Source organism: Hylobates moloch, unplaced genomic scaffold, assembly GCF_009828535.3.
Source record: "Hylobates moloch isolate HMO894 unplaced genomic scaffold, HMol_V3 SCAFFOLD_10, whole genome shotgun sequence".
Lineage (NCBI taxonomy): Eukaryota > Metazoa > Chordata > Mammalia > Primates > Hylobatidae > Hylobates > Hylobates moloch.
This window is the reverse complement of record NW_026652285.1, coordinates 54,794,733-54,812,278: the sequence shown is the minus strand read 5'-3', so window position 1 is coordinate 54,812,278 and position 17,546 is coordinate 54,794,733. Positions and strand designations below refer to the sequence as shown.

At 42.1% G+C, this 17,546-nt stretch overlaps 1 protein-coding gene across 4 annotated transcripts in view; it reads left to right on the top strand.

Annotated features, from left to right (window-relative positions):
• The window catches only part of TLE1 (TLE family member 1, transcriptional corepressor), a 105,070-nt gene that overhangs the window by 37,886 nt on the left and 49,638 nt on the right, over positions 1-17,546 (top strand). For all 4 annotated transcript variants that reach the window (XM_032164367.2, XM_032164365.2, XM_032164370.2 and 1 more), the window contains exons 7-8: positions 16,570-16,774; positions 17,506-17,522. In XM_032164367.2, the coding sequence (XP_032020258.1) occupies positions 16,570-16,774; positions 17,506-17,522 (222 nt within the window). The remainder of the gene's footprint in view (positions 1-16,569; positions 16,775-17,505; positions 17,523-17,546) is intronic.

Genomic DNA, 17,546 nt, shown 5'->3' with positions numbered 1-17,546 from the left:
TCATTTCCTTTTAATAGCTTTTTCCTCCCTGAAATGGGGAGCTTCAGTGGATTTTCAGCTTAAATTTTATTCAAGCTGCTTTATTACACTTGACAGCTTAGCTCTGCATAAACAATTCTCCCTCCTTTTCCCCCCAGATCCAGGCACTGCCTTCCCCCTCCTTCAGTATCACATTTTTGACTGTTACTTATTGGGCTCTCTAATCACATTCAACAAAAAACACAATTACATCTGCATTTGTCTACTGCCTTCTGTACCCTTTTCTTGTGTAATGAATTGCTTTATTTCAGAGATCAAATCAAATATTCACTGGTACTTTCGCATGTACTGTGTTTGATTAGCAAAGACTAATAGTGAATTGTACTTGTAGCTCAAGCACAGAATTTTTTCACCCAAATGAATGAGGATGGAAAAGCCTGTTTTGATTAAAGGAAAACATATGCAAAGCAGTTCTCAAGTACCCAGTTAAACTTTGTGGAACATGTTTGTTTTCTGATAGACTCTACATTTCGACATATAATTTCTTGATGGTAAAACTCTGACGTTTAAATTCTCAAAGGCACCGCCCAGCTCTTGTGAATCTGCTTTGCACCTACACTTAGGAAGGAGGAAATCGCATTAACCAGATGTTCATAGGTAATACCCATTTTGAGCTGAATTGGAGAATAAAAATAGCAGATCTTTTTAGAAGGGCAAATGAATTTCTAATTTTACAAATGGCTTTAGTCCAGGAAAAATGTTTTGGAGGTTATTATAAAGGCAGGTTAGCTCTGGATACCTTGGCAACAGTAAACCAAAGTGGTGAATCAGGCGCAATGCAAGCGAGACTTGCCCATTGCGTGTCTTCGGCATGCAGCATGTGCGGTTTTTGTCATTGTAATTTTTGGATTAGTATATGAATTTATGTCCGAAGTCTCTTTTCAAGTTTGTAGTGATCAATAATTATCCCACACCTTAAGTTTCATGCTGTGGCATATGCTTGATTTTTGCCTGAAAGGAATTGTGTGCGTCCTGGAAAATTGAAGTAGCATAAAATTGGGTTGACAATTCAGTGGACCTTTGCACCCCTTCATTGAACATGCAGTGTGTCAACCTGTCTCCCCAGAGGGGAGGAGGTACCGAGAGACTGTCTGTTCCTACAAGCAGCAGCTGCGCACAGAGTAAATGCAGCCTGGTTTGATAGCAGCTGTCAGTATTGTTCAGGGGCTGACTTAGGGTAAAGAACAATGGGAGAGGCCACGCTCTTAGTCTGCATCCACTTTCAGGCTAAGAAAAGAAATAGTAATTTAACGGTTTAGACATCTATTACAAGTGTGAAAGATCATGAAAGAGTACCCTTTAAAATGCAAATGAGCCGAAACATTCTCACTCCCTTTAAGGTACAATCAAGGAGCTTTACTGCTTGCTTGACAGGGCTAAAGATATTTCTCTTTATCAAACCTGGAAGAAGTAAATCTTCTCAAGGACATCCAGCTTCTAGGTTAGTTCAAGGTGTGTCTTGGGCCTGTGGGTGCTCTTTGAGGAGGCAGAGAGGTTGTATGTTTTCTGTGCTTGTTGAGTGAATTAACAGTCCCCATTTCTCACCAGCATAGAAATTGTAGTTCTGTCTGGCAGAAAATACTGAATTTTAATTCTTTCTCACCATAGCACCTGCCTTCAACTTACATAGAGTATCGGTATGTAAGAAAAATAAGCTGCTCAGGTATTTAATACTGGAGAGACTATTGAAATATTTTTGTAGACCTTTTTTTAAACAGCTTTGACAGCAAAGTTGATGACTGGCAGAATAATAACTACAGCCCTACTTTTTGAATTTTGCTTCTTACCAATTCTTTTGCTATTAAATGTGTTGTAGTCTTGTCACAACGAAAAGGATAATTTATAGTGCAAAGGTGTACAAAATGTGTACAAGGTTTATTTGGTTTGACACACAGCTCACGTAGGCCTTAGAAAACAAGTCGCATTGTGGGAAGGGAACTTACTCATTTGAGACCTTGAGTTTTTAGATCAGGATCGTTGTTACACCATAAGCAACATTTTTGTTTGTTTTTTAAAATTTCTATTAAGAATGATCAAAACAAAACTGGTTATTAAATGTTGTAACATCTTGTTTGTGGAATGGCTAATGGCTGCCTGAATGTGGGGAGAATTGATTGAAAGACTCTTCAAGACCACTTCTCCACTTTATTATTTAGGGAGTTTGGAACTAAAAGCTCTCTTCTACCTGCTCTGATAGATATTGAATAATTGATTTCAGTTGGGATTGGGATTTCAAATAATTAGTGTTCTCTTTACATCACAGATAATCAAGGGATAATATAGAGAGATACATATCTGTACACACATATATTTGTTTTTTTCAGTTGATGTATAATTGTAATACAGTGAAATGCACAGCTTGATTTTCGTTACCTGGTAACCCACATTCCGCAATAAGGGGGTGGTTTCCAGAACCCCAGTGAATTCCATTATTCTTACAGTTTTTCCCCTTCTGCTAAAGAAAGATGTTTGCTTTTTTTTTTTTCTTTCTTTCTTTTGGCATGTGAAAGAAGAGCTAAAGATGGTTGGGTGTTTTTTTTTTTTTGGAGACAGAGTGTCACTCTGTAACCCAGGCTGGAATGCAGTGGTGTGATCTCGGTTCACTGCAACTTCTGCCTCCCAGGTTCAAATGATTCTCCTGCCTCAGCCTCCTGAGTAGCTGGGATTACAGGCATGTGTCGCCATACCTGGCTAATTTTTGTATTTTTAGTAGAGACGGGGTTTCACCATGTTGGCCAGGCTGGTCTTGAACTCCCAAACTTAGGTGATCCACCCACCTCAGCCTCCCAAAGTGTTGAGATCACAGATGCAAGCCACCATGCCTGCCCATAAAGATGGTTGTTTTTTTAACTGAAAAGTTAAAAAAGAATCAGCTAATTGCATTTTTAAAAATATTAATAGTAAACAATGGCACAGTTGTATATTTTATTTCTAACCACCTGTTGCTCCATTTCATGGTGTTTTTGGTAATCCACATAAGAATATTTACATTGTGTTGCCTTGGACAAAGCATGGGCCTTGGGATCAGATGGACTTGGGGAGGATGCTTAGCTGCCATCTATTAGCTTTATGACCTCATATAGTCAATTAACCTCTATCAATGTCCCCCATCTGTAGATGGTAATACCATCTACCTTCCCGGCTTTTGTGGTGATAAGACCCTGGCTGGCAGCCTCCCCTGAACATGTGCTCCTGACTCCTTGAACTGCACTTTTGTCTGCCTGGTTTCCCTAAGTGCTTGTAGCAGATCTGTGGGTCCAGTTGGTCAAGCCCTGGTCGGTGGTGATTGCACCAAGCAGCAGTGCACCTCCTCCTTTGTCCTTAGTGTGGTTACAGGGATGTGGGTGCTTGAGATTAGACCCAGCCAGATGCTCTGCTCCTGCCATTAAGTTGTTGTGCATGAATGACTTTTAATAAGGAAACAGTAGTGGAAAAGGACGGCCATTTAGCTTTTGATGTACAAACTTAGAAGTTCAAAACCACAAGAGAAAAGTTAAGTTTGGGGAACAGATGGAGACAGAATTGAGAGCAAAAATGTGAAGACATCATTGGCTTCCTTACCTAACATAAAGAATAAGGCAGATAGTGCCATTGTTGGCACAAGAGATTATAGGAATCATTCTGATAAAATTGGGAGGGAAGAGAGTTAGAAGAGATGGTCAGATGACCAGTGGGGGTTGTCCTTCCCTTCCACAAAATGCCAGGTTTCTATTTGTGGCCTCAAAGCTGACAGTTGGGTGCAAGAAAATTTGAGCAGTTTCCCATAGTGATGGCTGTGAACTTTAGGAGATCAAGAAATTTGGGTTTGTTTACATATAACCTATGCACAACAGAAAAAAAAAAAAACGAAATTTGGGTTTAGGCAACCTCATTTTTCTTTCTCACTTATTTGGATGTAGTCTGACTTATTTTTCATGAACATAACCTTGGTCAAGGCATATGGGGCTTATATGGGAATCTGTTTATTGGTCAGATTTCTATATTCCTTCTCCATAGGCAAATATCTGATTCTGTGTATTTTAAAACAACTTAGTATAAAATTAAAAATAAGTCTAGGGTATTTTGTGATGTCTGACTAGATGTTTTTGTGCAGGGGATGGCTGTGAATTCAAACTCCTAAAACATTTGTAGAAGGAGCCTGTCTATCCCTAAGAGATTGAGTTGTAGACCTAAAGGGCTCTCCACTGTTGCATGAGATGATTGGTTTAAGGATTAGTAAAATGTTGGATTATTTTTCTCCTTTGGCTATAGCTGTCAGCTATCTATAGGATTGTAGTGTGTGAAGTTTAAGAGGATGAGGTTAGCCTCTTATTCTTATGAGTGTGTGATTAATCCCTGGAAAACCATCAATAACCCAGCTGTAAGTTTCTTTATAAAACAAATTCTCTCTAGGAGAATAATGTGTATCCTGCTACCGAGAGAAGACTAAATAGCTACAACAAACATGGATCTTCTAGCTCTACTAACCTGTATTTAGTGACGTACTCTCTACTTAAATTCCAACAGTCTAGCCCTTTTATTAAATTTCCAAAGGGAAAGAACAATATTGCAAAGAAGTCTTCACAGCCCGTTTCTCCTTTGGTTAAGTTTGTTTGTTTGTTTTTACTGAGAGCACAACTAGGCGCCTGACAAATGCAGAACTTTTCCTCAGTGTCCGGATTATCGTGATCATGCTTTGTAGTTATTAGAAAAGTGTTGAAGCATTTACTTTTTAATTTCCCCACATATTTCTTTCCTTTTTTAAAAAAATTTTAATTTAAGCTCCGGGATACATGTACAGGATGTGCAGGTTTGTTTCATAGGTAAACGTGTGCCGTGATTGTTGCACCTATCAACCCACCCACATAGTTTCCTGTGATTTTTACTTGATTCCCTGGAATAAAGCATTATATATTCTTCTTTTTTCCAGGAGGAGAAAAAAGCTTCAGAATAAAAAATAGAGTACCCCATTTTAGGAGTTACACCTGTGTGTTTTTAAATTTTTTATTTTTGTGTGTACATACTAGGTGTATATATTTATGAGGTACAGGAGATGTTTTGATGCAGGCATGCAGTGTTTAATAAGCACATCATAAAGAATGGGGTATCTATCCCCTCAAGTATTTATTTATTTATTTATTTATTTATTTATTTTGGAGACAGAGTTTCGCTCTTGTTGCCCAGGCTGGAGTGCAGTGGCGTGATCTCAGCCCACGGCAACCTCCACCTCCTGGGTTCAAGCGATTCTCCTGCCTCAGCCTCCCAAGTAGCTTGGGTTACAGGCATGTGCCACCACGCCTGGCTAATTTTGTATTTTTAGTAGAGACGGGGTTTCTCCATGTTGGCCAGGCTGGTCTGGAACTCCTGACCTCAGGTGATCCACCCATCTCGGCCTCTCAAAGTGCTGGGATTATAGGTGTGAGCCACCACGCCCGGCAAGCATTTATCTTTCGTGTTACAATCTAATGACACTCTTTTAGTTATTTTAAAATTACAATTAAATTAATTTTTTTTTTTTTTTTTTTGGAGATGGAGTTTGTCTCTTGTTGCCCAGGCTGGAGTGCAATGGCGCCATCTTGGCGCTCACCGCAACCTCTGCCTCCTGGGTTAAGCGATTCTTCTGCCTCAGCCTCCCGTCCCAAGTAGCTGTAGCTGGGATTACAGGCATGCGCCACCATGCCTGGCTAATTTTGTATTTTTAGTAGAGACAGGGTTTCTTCATGTTGGTCAGGCTGGTCTCGAATTCCTGACCTCAGGTGATCCACCTGCCTCAGCCTCCCAAAGTGCTGGGATTACTGACGTGAGGCACCACACCCAGCCTACTGTGTGTTTTTTTTAAATTGAGATATGATACATATACCTTCAAATTCACCTTTTTTTTTTTTTTTTTTTGAGACAGTGTCTCACTCTATCACCCAGGCTGGAGTGCAGTGTGCAATGGTGCGATCTCAGCTCACTGCAACCTCCGCTTCCTGGGTTCAAACGATTCTCCTGCCTCAGCCTCCCGAGTAGTTGGGATTACAGGCACACACCACCACGCCTGGCTAATTTTTGCATTTTTAATAGAGATGGGGTTTTACCATATTGGCCAGGCTGTTCTCAAACTCCTGACCTCAGGTGATTCACCTGTCTCTGCCTCCCAAAGTTCTGGGATTACAGGCATGAGTCACTGCACCTGGCCAAATTCACCTTTTTTAAAGCATACACTTCTGTGGTTTTTAGCATATTTACATTGCTGTACAACCATCACGACTATAAAATTTTTCTAGAACATTTTTGTCGCCCTATAAAGAAACTCCATATTCATTACCATTTATTCTTTATGCCTCCTCCCCTAACCTCTGGCTGCTACCAATGTGCTTATCCATCTCTATGAATTTGCCTATTCTGGACATTTCATATGAATGGAATCACATAATATGTAGCCTTGTACGCCTCGCTTCTTTTACTTAGCATGTTTTCAAGGTTTATCCATGTTGTTGTATGCACCAGTATTTTAGTCCTTTTTATTGACAATTAACATTTCATCAATATACTATAGTTGCTTATTCATTCATAAGTTGATGGATATTTAGATTATTTCCACTGATTGGCTATTATGAATAATGCTGCTATGAACATTTGTGTACAGGTTTTTGTGTGGGCATGTTTTCTCTTGGATTTGTCTCTGGGAGTAGAATCAGTGGGTCTGTGGTAACTTTTTGAGCAACAGCCAGACTGTTTTCCACAGCGGCTGCATCAATTTACCTTCCCACAATAGCGTATGAGAATTCCAATTTCTCTACATGATCTCTGGCATTGACTGTCCATCTTTTTTATTCTACGCATCCTAATGGGTGTGAGGCAGCATCTCCTGTTTTTGATTTGCATTTTCCTGATGGCTGATGATGTTGAACATCTTTTCAACCAAAACCTGTATAGTTTTTGTAGTGGATCCACCTTCACATGGCTTGTCATAGCCTTAATGGCTTTCCAGGGAAGTGGGATGAGCAAGGCAGTGGTCATGCAGGAGGAGCAGGCCTGTGTGGATTAGCTGAAATGGAGAATGAATAAAGACAGGCCAGGCATGGTGGCTCACACATGTAATCCCAGCACTTTGGGAGGCCAAGGCAGGAGGATTGCTTGAGTTCAGGCGTTGAACACTAGCCTGGGCAACATAGCAAGACTTTTTTCCTGCTAAAAATCAAAAAAATTAGCTGAGTGTGGTGGTGTGTGCCTGTAGTCCCAGCTACTCACGAGGTTGAGGTGGGAGGATTGCTTGAGTCTGGTACTTCAAGGCTGCAATGAGATAAAATCACGCCACTATATCCCACCTGGGTGACCAAATGAGACCCTGTCTCTAAGAAAACAAAACAAAGGGCCGGGCGCGGTGGCTCATGCCTGTAATCCCAGCACTTTGGGAGGCTGAGGCGGGCGGATCACCTGAGGTTGGGAGTTCCAGACTAGCCTGACCAACATGGAGAAACCCCGTCTCTACTAAAAATACAAAATTAGCCTGGCGTGGTGGCACATGCCTGTAACCCCAGCTACTCAGGAGACTAAGGCAGGAGAATCGCTTGAACCCAGGAGGTGGAGGTTGCCGTGAGCCGAGATCGCACCATTGCACTCCAGCCTGGGCAACAAGAGCGAAACTCCGTCAAAAAAAAAAAAAAAAAACCCACCACAAAGTACCATTTTAGCAAATTTCAAGTATACAATACAGTATTATTAACTATAGTTACCGTGTTGTTCCTTGGAAATCCAGATCTTCTTTATCTTGGGTAACTGAAACCTTGTACCCTTTGACCAACTGCTCCTCGTTTTCCGCTACCCCACAAGGCAGCCACCGTTCTACTTCTGTGAGTTGTACTCTTAGATTCCACATAGAAGGGAGATTATGCATTATTTGTCTTTCTGAATCTGCTTATTTCGCTTAGCCTACTGTCCTGCAGATTTGCCCATGTTGTCGTAAGTGGCAGGATTTTCTTCTTTTTCAAGGCTGAATGGTATTCCATTGTGTTTATATGTACCACATTTTCTTTATCTGTTCCTCCATCAACAGACATTTGGGTTGTTCGGTATCTTGGCTTTCATGAATAGCACTGCAGTGGTCATGGATTGCAGATGTATCTTTGATATACAGATTTCATTTTCTTTCTCTCTCTCTTTCATTTTTTTGAGACAGAGTCTCACTCTGTCACCCAGGCTGGAGTGCAGTGGCACCGTGTTGGCTCACTGCAACCTCCATCTCTTGGGTTCAAGCAGTTCTCCTGCCTCAGCCTCCTGAGTAGCTGGGATTATAGGCACCCACCACCATGCCTGGCTAATTTTTTTTTTTTTTTTTTTAAGTAGAGATGGAGTTTCACCATGTTGGCCAGGCTGGTCTCAAACTCCTGACCTCAGGTGATCCACCTGCCTCGGCCTCCCAAAGGCTGGGATTACAGGCATGAGCCACTGTGCCTGGACCCCAGACCCCGATTTCATTTTCTTTAGCTATATACCCAGAAGTGGGATTGCTGGATCGTGTACAGATTGAGCAGCCCTAATTCTCAGCCAGTAAGAATATTGCAAATATTTAAAAATCTGAAAAAAATCCAGAATCCAAACATTGCTGGTCCCAAGCACTTCAGAAAAGGGATACTTAACCTTTTTGAGAAAGTAGTTCTATTTTTAACTTTTTGAGAAACCTCTGTACTGTTTTGCATCAGGGCTGTACCAATTTACATTCCTAAGAACAGTGTACAAAGGTTTCCTTTTCTCCACACCATCACTAACACATATCTTGTCTTTTTGTTACCCGCCATCTCAGCAGGTTTGAGGTGATATTTTTTTTTTTTTTTGGAGATGGAATTTTGCTCTTGTTGCCCAGGCTGGAGTGCAATGGTGCAATCTCTGCTCACTGCAACCTCTGCCTCCCAGGTTCAAGCAATTCTCCTGCCTCAGCCTCCTGAGTAGCTGGGATTGCAGGCATGCGCCACCACACCCGGCTAATTTTGTATTTTTAGTAGACACTGGGTTTCTCCATGTTGGTTGGGCTGGTCTCAAACTCCCAAACTCAGGTGATCCGTCCACCTCGGCCTCCCAAAATGCTGGGATTACAGGTGTGAGCCACTGTGCCCAGCCTGAGGTGATATTTCATTGTGGCTCTGATTTGCGTTTCCTTCATGATTAATGATATTGAGCATTTTTTGTATATCTGTTGGCCATTTGTATGTCTTCTTTGAGAAATGTCTGTTCAGGAGGTCCTTTGCCCATTTTTAAATTAGGATACTTATTTTTTTATTTTTGTACTATTGAGTTTTTTGGATGTTAAACTCTTACTTGAGGCATGGTTTGCAAATATTTTCTCCCATTCCTTAGGTTGCCCATGCATCATTTTGTCTGTGCTCCTGCATTGAGATGGGGCCTTTAGTGGATTGTTATTTTAGTTTTTATTATTGTCTTCAAGTGGCTGGAGAATTCTTGGCCCCATAAGCAGTTTCTCCCTGTTTATCACCCTTGCCCCTCTTTACGTGAGAGGCCATTCACATAATGGGAGGTTTTGCGATAACTCCTGCAGTAGTGTCCTTGATGTTTTCTGCTGCCAGACAGCTCTTTTCCACGTGTTTACGTAGCATACCAGTTTTCTTCTTCTTTTTATTTATTTATTTATTTATTTATTTATTTATTTATTTTGCTGTCTCCCAAGATAGGAATTGAGTGTTTTAAAGAACAGGGAAATAGCAGAAATCAAAGAAGAGTGATTTGGAGAGAACTGTCAACAAACACTCCTTCTCACGTTTTTGTCCCCTTAGAAAAAAGTGTTTAAATACCAGATGCTATAAATGCCACTTACTGTCACTCTTAGCATCAAAGGTGCCATTTAGGGGCATGATTTTAGTTTAGGTTGGGTTAAGTCTGTGACTTTTATGATATAATTTTTCTTGGGGTTACAAAGCGGGTGAAGTTTCAGAAATTAGAGTTGATTCCATGGTTGGTAGTAAGGAGCTTAGCTTCCGGTCAGGAGAAGGTGGGCATTGGCATTGGCCTGTGTTTTCATACTGGGTGTCCTTCCCAGTTGTTAGAGGCTACAACAACATGGTGATAAGCCGTGTGCTGTGACTGTGTGTAGAAACTATACCATTACAGTAACACTCTGAATGTAAACAGCAAAGTCAGTTTCATTATAGTAATATAATTGACCCAAGCTGCACTAAGTAAAATGTGAAGTAAAATTCTCAATGCGTGGCTGTTGTTTGACATGGATGAGATCGCTTTATTCCTTGTGGGTTTTCAGTATCATTAACTCAGGGTTTGGCATTTGTTTTATTTGTCTCACTCGCAGCCTATTCAAATGATTTTGGTTAGAGCAAGTGCATTGATCTCTTTATCCCCAAATCTGAACGTTTGTCATTCCCTTTAAGGGCCCTAGAACACCAGTATGTAAAATTTCCCAGTGTAGTCCTTTCTCAAATTGCTTTGTAAAATACAAGGATTTTTTTTTTTTTTTTAATTTTTGAAATCGTTAGTGGAATCAGCTTAAGAAAGCAGATGTTCATTTTTTTGTGTTGTGACAGGGTACTCAGATGGCGATGAAGGGACAGTAAATGTGATTGAATGTTGAATAGTATTTTTATTTTTTAAACAAGAATTTGGCAAGTCACTTAGCATACAAGAACATGAATTCTAATTAATGGCACAGAATCTCAGCTTAGGTCTAAATTCAAGTTAGTGAACCTTAGCACCGTTGACATTTTGGGCAGGATAATTCTCTGTGGTGAGGGCTGTCCTGTGCATTGTAGGATGTTCACAGCATCCTTGGCCTTCACCTACTAGATGCACCAGTAGCATTCTTTTCCCTCACCCGCAGTGACCTCCACACATGGCCATATGTCCCTGAAGCAGGGAGGGGAGGGGTGTCAAAATTGGTTGTGCTTGAGAACCAGTGGTCTAGAATCATAGCCTGAGAAACCAGCTATATTGCTAGAAACTGTCATTGCTTATCAAAAATGCTTTTTCTCGGCTGGGCGCGGTGGTTCATGCCTGTAATCCCAGCACTTTGGGAGGCCAAGGCGGGCTGATCACTCAAAGCCAGGAGTTCGAGACTAGCCTGGCCAACATGGCAAAACCCCATCTCTACTAAAAATACAAAAATTAGCTGGGTGTGGTGGTGCTCACCTGTAATCCCAGCTACTGTGGAGGCTGAGACACAAGAATAGCTTGAACCCGGGAGGTGGAGGTTGCAGTGAGCCGAGATTGCACCACTACATTCCAGCCTGGGCGACAGAGCGAGACTGTCTCAAAAAATAAATAAATAAATAAATAAATACAATAAAAATAAAAATAAAAATAAAAAAAACTTTTACTAATCACTTTACAAACTTTTGCATGTGTGTTCTATGTTGTATAAATCTACAAGCATTTTGACTTTTAAACAAATTTCCTAATTACTATAAACTAATGCCTAGATAGAAGAATAAATTTCCTCATCCTTCCTGTCATGTTGAAAAAAACATCTTGCAGTTTTCCAAATGATAGGGGCAGGTTTTGGTTAGAGAGGACAGATGCAAGCCAGCTGTGGTAGCTTACGCTTGTAATCTAGCACTTTGGAAGGCCGAGGCAGGAGGGTTGCTTGAAGCCAGGAGTTCTAGACCAGCCTGGGCAACGTGGTGAGACCCCATCTCTGTAAAAAAATGAACCAAGTCGTGGCCAGGCACAGTGGCCCAAACCTGTAATCCCAGCACTTTGGGAGGCTGAGGCAGGAGGATTGCTTGAAAACAGGAGTTCCACACCAGCCTGGGCAACATGGTGAGACCCCATCTCTATAAAAAAATTAGCCAAGTGTATTGGTGCATACCTGTAGTCCCAGCTAAGAATGTACTTAGGAGGCTGAGGTGGGAGGATTGCTTGAGCCCAGGCATTTGAGCTGCAGGGAGCCATGATTGCACTGCTGCACTCCAGCCTGGGTGACAGAGTGAGATTTTGCCTCAAAAAAATGCATGTATCGGCTGGTGTGGTGGCGCACACTTGTAATCTCAGCACTTTGGAGGCCGAAGTGGGAGGATCACTTGAGGTCAGGAGTTCCAGACCAGCCTGGCCAATATGGTAAAACCTCATCTCTACTAAAAGTACAAAAATTAGCTGGGCATGGTGGTGCGCACCTGGAATCCTAGGTATTTGGGTGGCTGAGGCAGGTGAATCGCTTGAACCCAGAAGGAGGAGATTGTAGTAAGCTGAGATTGCGCCACTGTACTCCAGCCTGGGCAACAGTGAAGACTCTGTCTCAAAAAAAAAAAAAAAAAGTATGCATAAATTCTCCTGATTGGCAGAGCTATTGGGTTTTGGCTATATAGTAGTATCAGTATCACTTTTTCCTAAATATATTCAAGTAGCATCCATACTTTTTCCTTTTGTTGAAGGTGACAAGTACCAGGTTGTCTCAGGTAAGCCTTGTTGAGAGAAAATGGGCTTCCAAAGACAGATGGGACAGAGGAGCGCTGTCCTTTTGGAGATAGCTGTTTTACTCTTCTAGATTTGGCCCCTCTACTCATTTAAATAAATATTTTATCTTAGAAATGACACGTTGTGTTTATAATGTTAAGCATCTACTTCTGAGAAAAACCAGAGCCAACACTGTTAGCCTTGATTCTTCTTGACATGCTTCTTTGGAAGAGAGCTGGGAGCAAGGGATAACGTCCTTTTGCAAATGTAGGACAGACATTGAGAAGGGGGGACAGGAGATGGTACTCATGTAGTCTAAGCGTAAACTCCCCCGTCAACTGCCATTAGGCCTGTTGGTGAGGGTGGATTTGTCTCTGTGTATGTAGTATCAGGCGTTCTCAAGAGCATCTGGTTAGCTGAGCAGCAGGGGAAATGCGAAGTCTTCAGTAGAGAACGACTGCCCTCTTCCTTTCTTATTCTGGAGAACATGATTGAGCTGCTGGGGTTACAGGAGAAATGTTGTCCTAGGAAACAAAAGGTTTGTAGCCCTCATTCTGGCTCTTGGCTTTGAGCCAGTATCATCTGTGAAATGGGTAGGTATCATGATACCTACCCTCTCTGCCTCAGATGTGTTCCAAGCTTGTGCCAGACGGTGGACACTTAGATATTATCTAGGAGCACTGCCCTGCAGAAACAAGAAGTCGAATATGAGGTGGAATGGCCACATTTCCTAGAATCATGACATCTTCAGCAGTTGTGATCCATTTGATTGTTACTTGGTACTCCTTTCAATTTGATAGGATTTTGCTTAAAAAAAAAAAAAAAAAAAGCTTTCATTGTAGCCAAGCAATGGATGGAAGAACCCAGTTACCTCTAATAACAGTGAGCTGTTTGTTCAGGGGACCTAGAAGGTCAGATTAGGAAGTTACCCATGGCCAGTTAGGCTGTTGAATATTGCTGTTGATAGATATTAGTCAAACTGTTGGGTTTAACCACAGAAGTTTACTTCACAGCTGTGGCAAAGCCCCATTATGTAAGCCAACACCTCTTCACAGTAAGATATCAGAATCTGCTCCCAGTTCATCTTTTTTTTTTTTTTTTTTTTTTGGGGGGGGGGGAGACTGAGTCTCACTCTTGTCACCCAGGCTGGAGTGCAGTGGCACGATCTCAGCTCACTACAGCCTCTGCTTTCCAGATTCAAGCGATTCTCCCACCTCAGCCTTTCAAGTAGCTGGGATTACAGGCATGCACCACCACGCCCAGCTAATTTGTATATTTTTAGTAGAGACAGGGTTTCACCATGTTGGTCAGGCTGGTCTCAAACTCCTGACCTCAAGTGATCCACCTGCCTCAGCCTCCCAAAGTGCTGGGATTACAGGCATGATCCACCTTTCCCAGTTCATCTTTCTGAAAGCTAGCTTGGATTTATGGGAGAGGAAATCTTTCTTTTTTCTTTTTTCCTTTTTTTTTGAGACGGAGTCTCACTCTGTCGTCCAGGCTGAAGTACAGTGGTGTGATCTCAGCTGACTGCAACCTCTGCCACTTGGGTTCAAGTGATTCTCCTGCCTCAGCCTCCCGAGTAGCTGGGATTACAGGCATCCGCCACCACACCTGGCTAATTTTTGTATTTTTAGTAGAGACGGGGTTTCACCATCTTGGCCAGGCTGGTCTTGAACTCCTGACCTCGGGATCCACTCGCCTTGGGCTCCCAAAGTGTTGGGATTATGGGGGTGAGCCACTGTGCCTGGCCGGAAATCTTTACTTTCTTAGTATCTAAATATTACCAGAGTATGTTTGGTCTGACATAAGAATCCCACCCTCATCTTCTGGTGACTCCATTCTAGATTTTTAAGGGAGTGAGGGAAGCAGAGAGAGGGGTGAGAGGGTGGCATCCTCCACCCTGTAGTTAGATTCCTTCCCCTCTGCTTAGCCTCTCTCATCTTCTTTTAATTAGTGCCGTCCGTAATTACCCGCTGCACTTGCTTGTGTATGCATCATTGCATTTCCCCTGCCAGAAGCCGGACATAGCTCTTACTCTCCAAGTAATGATAGTAATTGCTGGTAGGGCAGTCCTGTTCCTCATCCTTCTCCAAGCACATTTCTTATGGCAGGTGTCTAGTTCCTAATTAAGTGCTAATGAGCATGCCTAGTGGACCGTGATGCCACTGCAAGCTTCTTCAGTTTTATGTCTCACTATTGCCAAGCTTTTAAAAGGTGACAGAGCAAGAATTAGTGTCTTTGGGATGACAGGAAGGTGATTTTATGCATAAAGAAATTGTTATTATGATCTCAAATGGTGAATGAGTAGTTTATACTTTCCAAGAATGCTATGAATGCTGCCTACTCTGACCTCACCCCGTTTTCCATTTTGCTTCTAATTAGAACCGTGCTCTCTTTGAAAAGAATGAAAGTTTATAAAGATGGTTGGCTGGCTCTTAGACATTTTTATTTATTTATTTTTAAATAGAGATGGAATCTCCCTATGTTGCCCAGGCTGGTCTCAAACTCTCGGGCTGCAGTGATCTTCCTGCCTTGGCCTCCAAAGTGTTGGGATTATAGGATTATAGTGAGCCACTGTGCCTGACCCTAAACATTTTTAGAAAGATTGGAGTGCTTGAAACTTCATTGTAAAATTTCCACAGACACTGATTTCTGCCTTTAAGATGATGTTTCCTCTAACTTTTGAGGCTGGGAACTGTGTTCGGGATTCCGTTAAAAATCAGTGGTCTGGGTAGAAATGACTGAAGATCTGGCATGAAGATTTAATATATTCAGTGCACGCAAAGGGATAATAAATAAAATGAGTAATTGAGTCCCAAGGAAGTGAGGACAAATCAGAATCTGGAGAATTTTCTAACATTACACCTTAGAAATTGAGACTTAATCATTTTTACTGTCTCATCAAAAACAAGTTTTATATTGGACAGCTGAAATGTGGCCAGATTCATGGTGCAGGGGCCATTTCTTGGATACTTTTTCATTTCATACAATGTGCTTTTAAATATAATATATAAGAGCAATGATACTGTGTAATGAGAACAGACTTAGAACTTCTGGAATGGGTCAAGCGATGGGCGCAAAGTGCACTCATGGAAAAGGCATTTGGGAACGGGGGCTTGGGTCACTAGCTGGAGTCCCACACATAAGTGCTTTCCTCATCCACGGTCCTACCCATTCTAGGTCTCAGTATTTTCATCAGTGACAATGAAAGAGTGGGTTTGAGGTGTGGAGCTTGGTAGGAAGGAAAGGATAAACAAAGTTCCGTCTCTAATGTTTCTTCCAGCGGCCACAAGCCTGGCTCCCTCAGATTCTCTCCCCATCTATGGTGGCATGGTAAACAGCAGCCTTAAGAGTTGCTCCTGTATTGACTGCAGTCCCCTCTCGCCTAGGGATAGAGTTTCAGCAATTTAGTCCATGCCTTTGAGCCTTCATTCCTTCTGGGAAATGGGAATTGCAATACTTCCTCACAGTACTGAGAGGGATTGATGGAATAAGGGGGCACAAGTGCCTGGGTGGTGCATGAGACACCCACCCAGATTACTGGGTCTTCCTTTCCAAATTCTGTTCCTTAGTGATAGTATTTTGGTTTTGTCTCATCATACTAGTGTGGTAAGTCAATGCAAGGGTGTAGGGTGAAATGGAGTTACCTGGTGACAGGTTGAGAGTATGGCTACTATATTGTGGGATACATCCCCACCCCCATTTTAAACCCTCTGAAAACAGCGTGAGTCTGAAAATCTGTGGCATCTTAGATTCAGTAACATGCTGGATCTCATCCCTGGAGGCACATAAAGACAGACTAGCTCATGTTTACTTACTGATGTAGCCAGCCTTGCTTAATAATAAACAGCTCACCTCTCGGGGTGAGTGATACCAGAAAGTGACAGTGTAGACGTGAGGATTATATTTTGGGAAGGTGGGAGAGGTAATTGAGCAGGTGAAAGCTTTTGATGAACTGAAAGCACTAATCGCATTTTTTCCCCTTTCCTCCCTCTCTTTCTTGGCTCCTTTTGTGTGTTTGTTGAACCTCCTGTTCTGTTTCCGCCTTCCGTCCTGTCATGTCTGTTTTCCCCTGGATGCCGCCTCCATCGCCATCACTGTCACCACTACCTCCTCCTCCTCCTCCTTTTTCTCTCTCACCACCACCAACAGCAGCAGCAGTTGCAAGCTCAGCATCTTTCTCATGGCCACGGACCCCCAGTTCCCCTTACGCCTCACCCTTCGGGACTTCAGCCTCCTGGAATCCCGCCCCTCGGGGGCAGTGCCGGCCTTCTTGCACTGTCTAGTGCTCTGAGTGGGCAGTCTCACTTGGCAATAAAAGATGACAAGAAGCACCACGATGCAGAGCACCACAGAGGTGAGAGGCCGGGCAAGCCAGATTAGGACTTTGTCCTCATACTCTTACAGTGCTGCAAAGTTGTGTGCATCGCTAAAGAGAGCCCCAACCTATACAGAGAGCAAACAATGAGATAAGAGGAACTGTCGCAAAGCTTTCCACTGAAACACAGGTCACCCTGGAAGTTTGCAGGGTTTGCTGTGGGCATCTGTAGATTTCTCGATCTCGTTAGATTGCAGGCATCTTGACATCTTGGCAACTGCCTAGTTAATGCCAGTGGCCTGTACCATATTATGGAAAACTGTTAACTGCTTAATTGGGTAATTTTCAAAGAAAGTAATGTTGTTAAATGGGGCGAAATAAGAAGTTAAATTTGAAAGTGAATGTGTTCAAATGAAAGGTTTGATAATTGCATCTGTTACTACTTAGTTTCATAGGCTTTAATTCTAGTATGCATTAAATATTGGGCAAAATTGCACTTGACTAATTTTTTGAAGAAAAGTAATTTATTCTGTCAAGAAATAAAAAATAGGCTTTGTGTATGGTTAAACTGTAAATCTTATGTTTACAAAATACTGTAATTTTCAGGAAATCACTGTATTAGGAATGTGCAATGACTTATATAAATAAAAGCCATTTTTAAAACTGTTTGGGGCTTGTGTTCTAATTATTCCCCCCTTTTTTTTATTTCTGTTCTTGCCTCTGTGTCTGAACGGGCATGTCTGTGCGTTTCTTGGTAACCTCGGGAGCAGACAGAGAGCCGGGCACAGTAAGTACTCAAACGCCTGCTGCA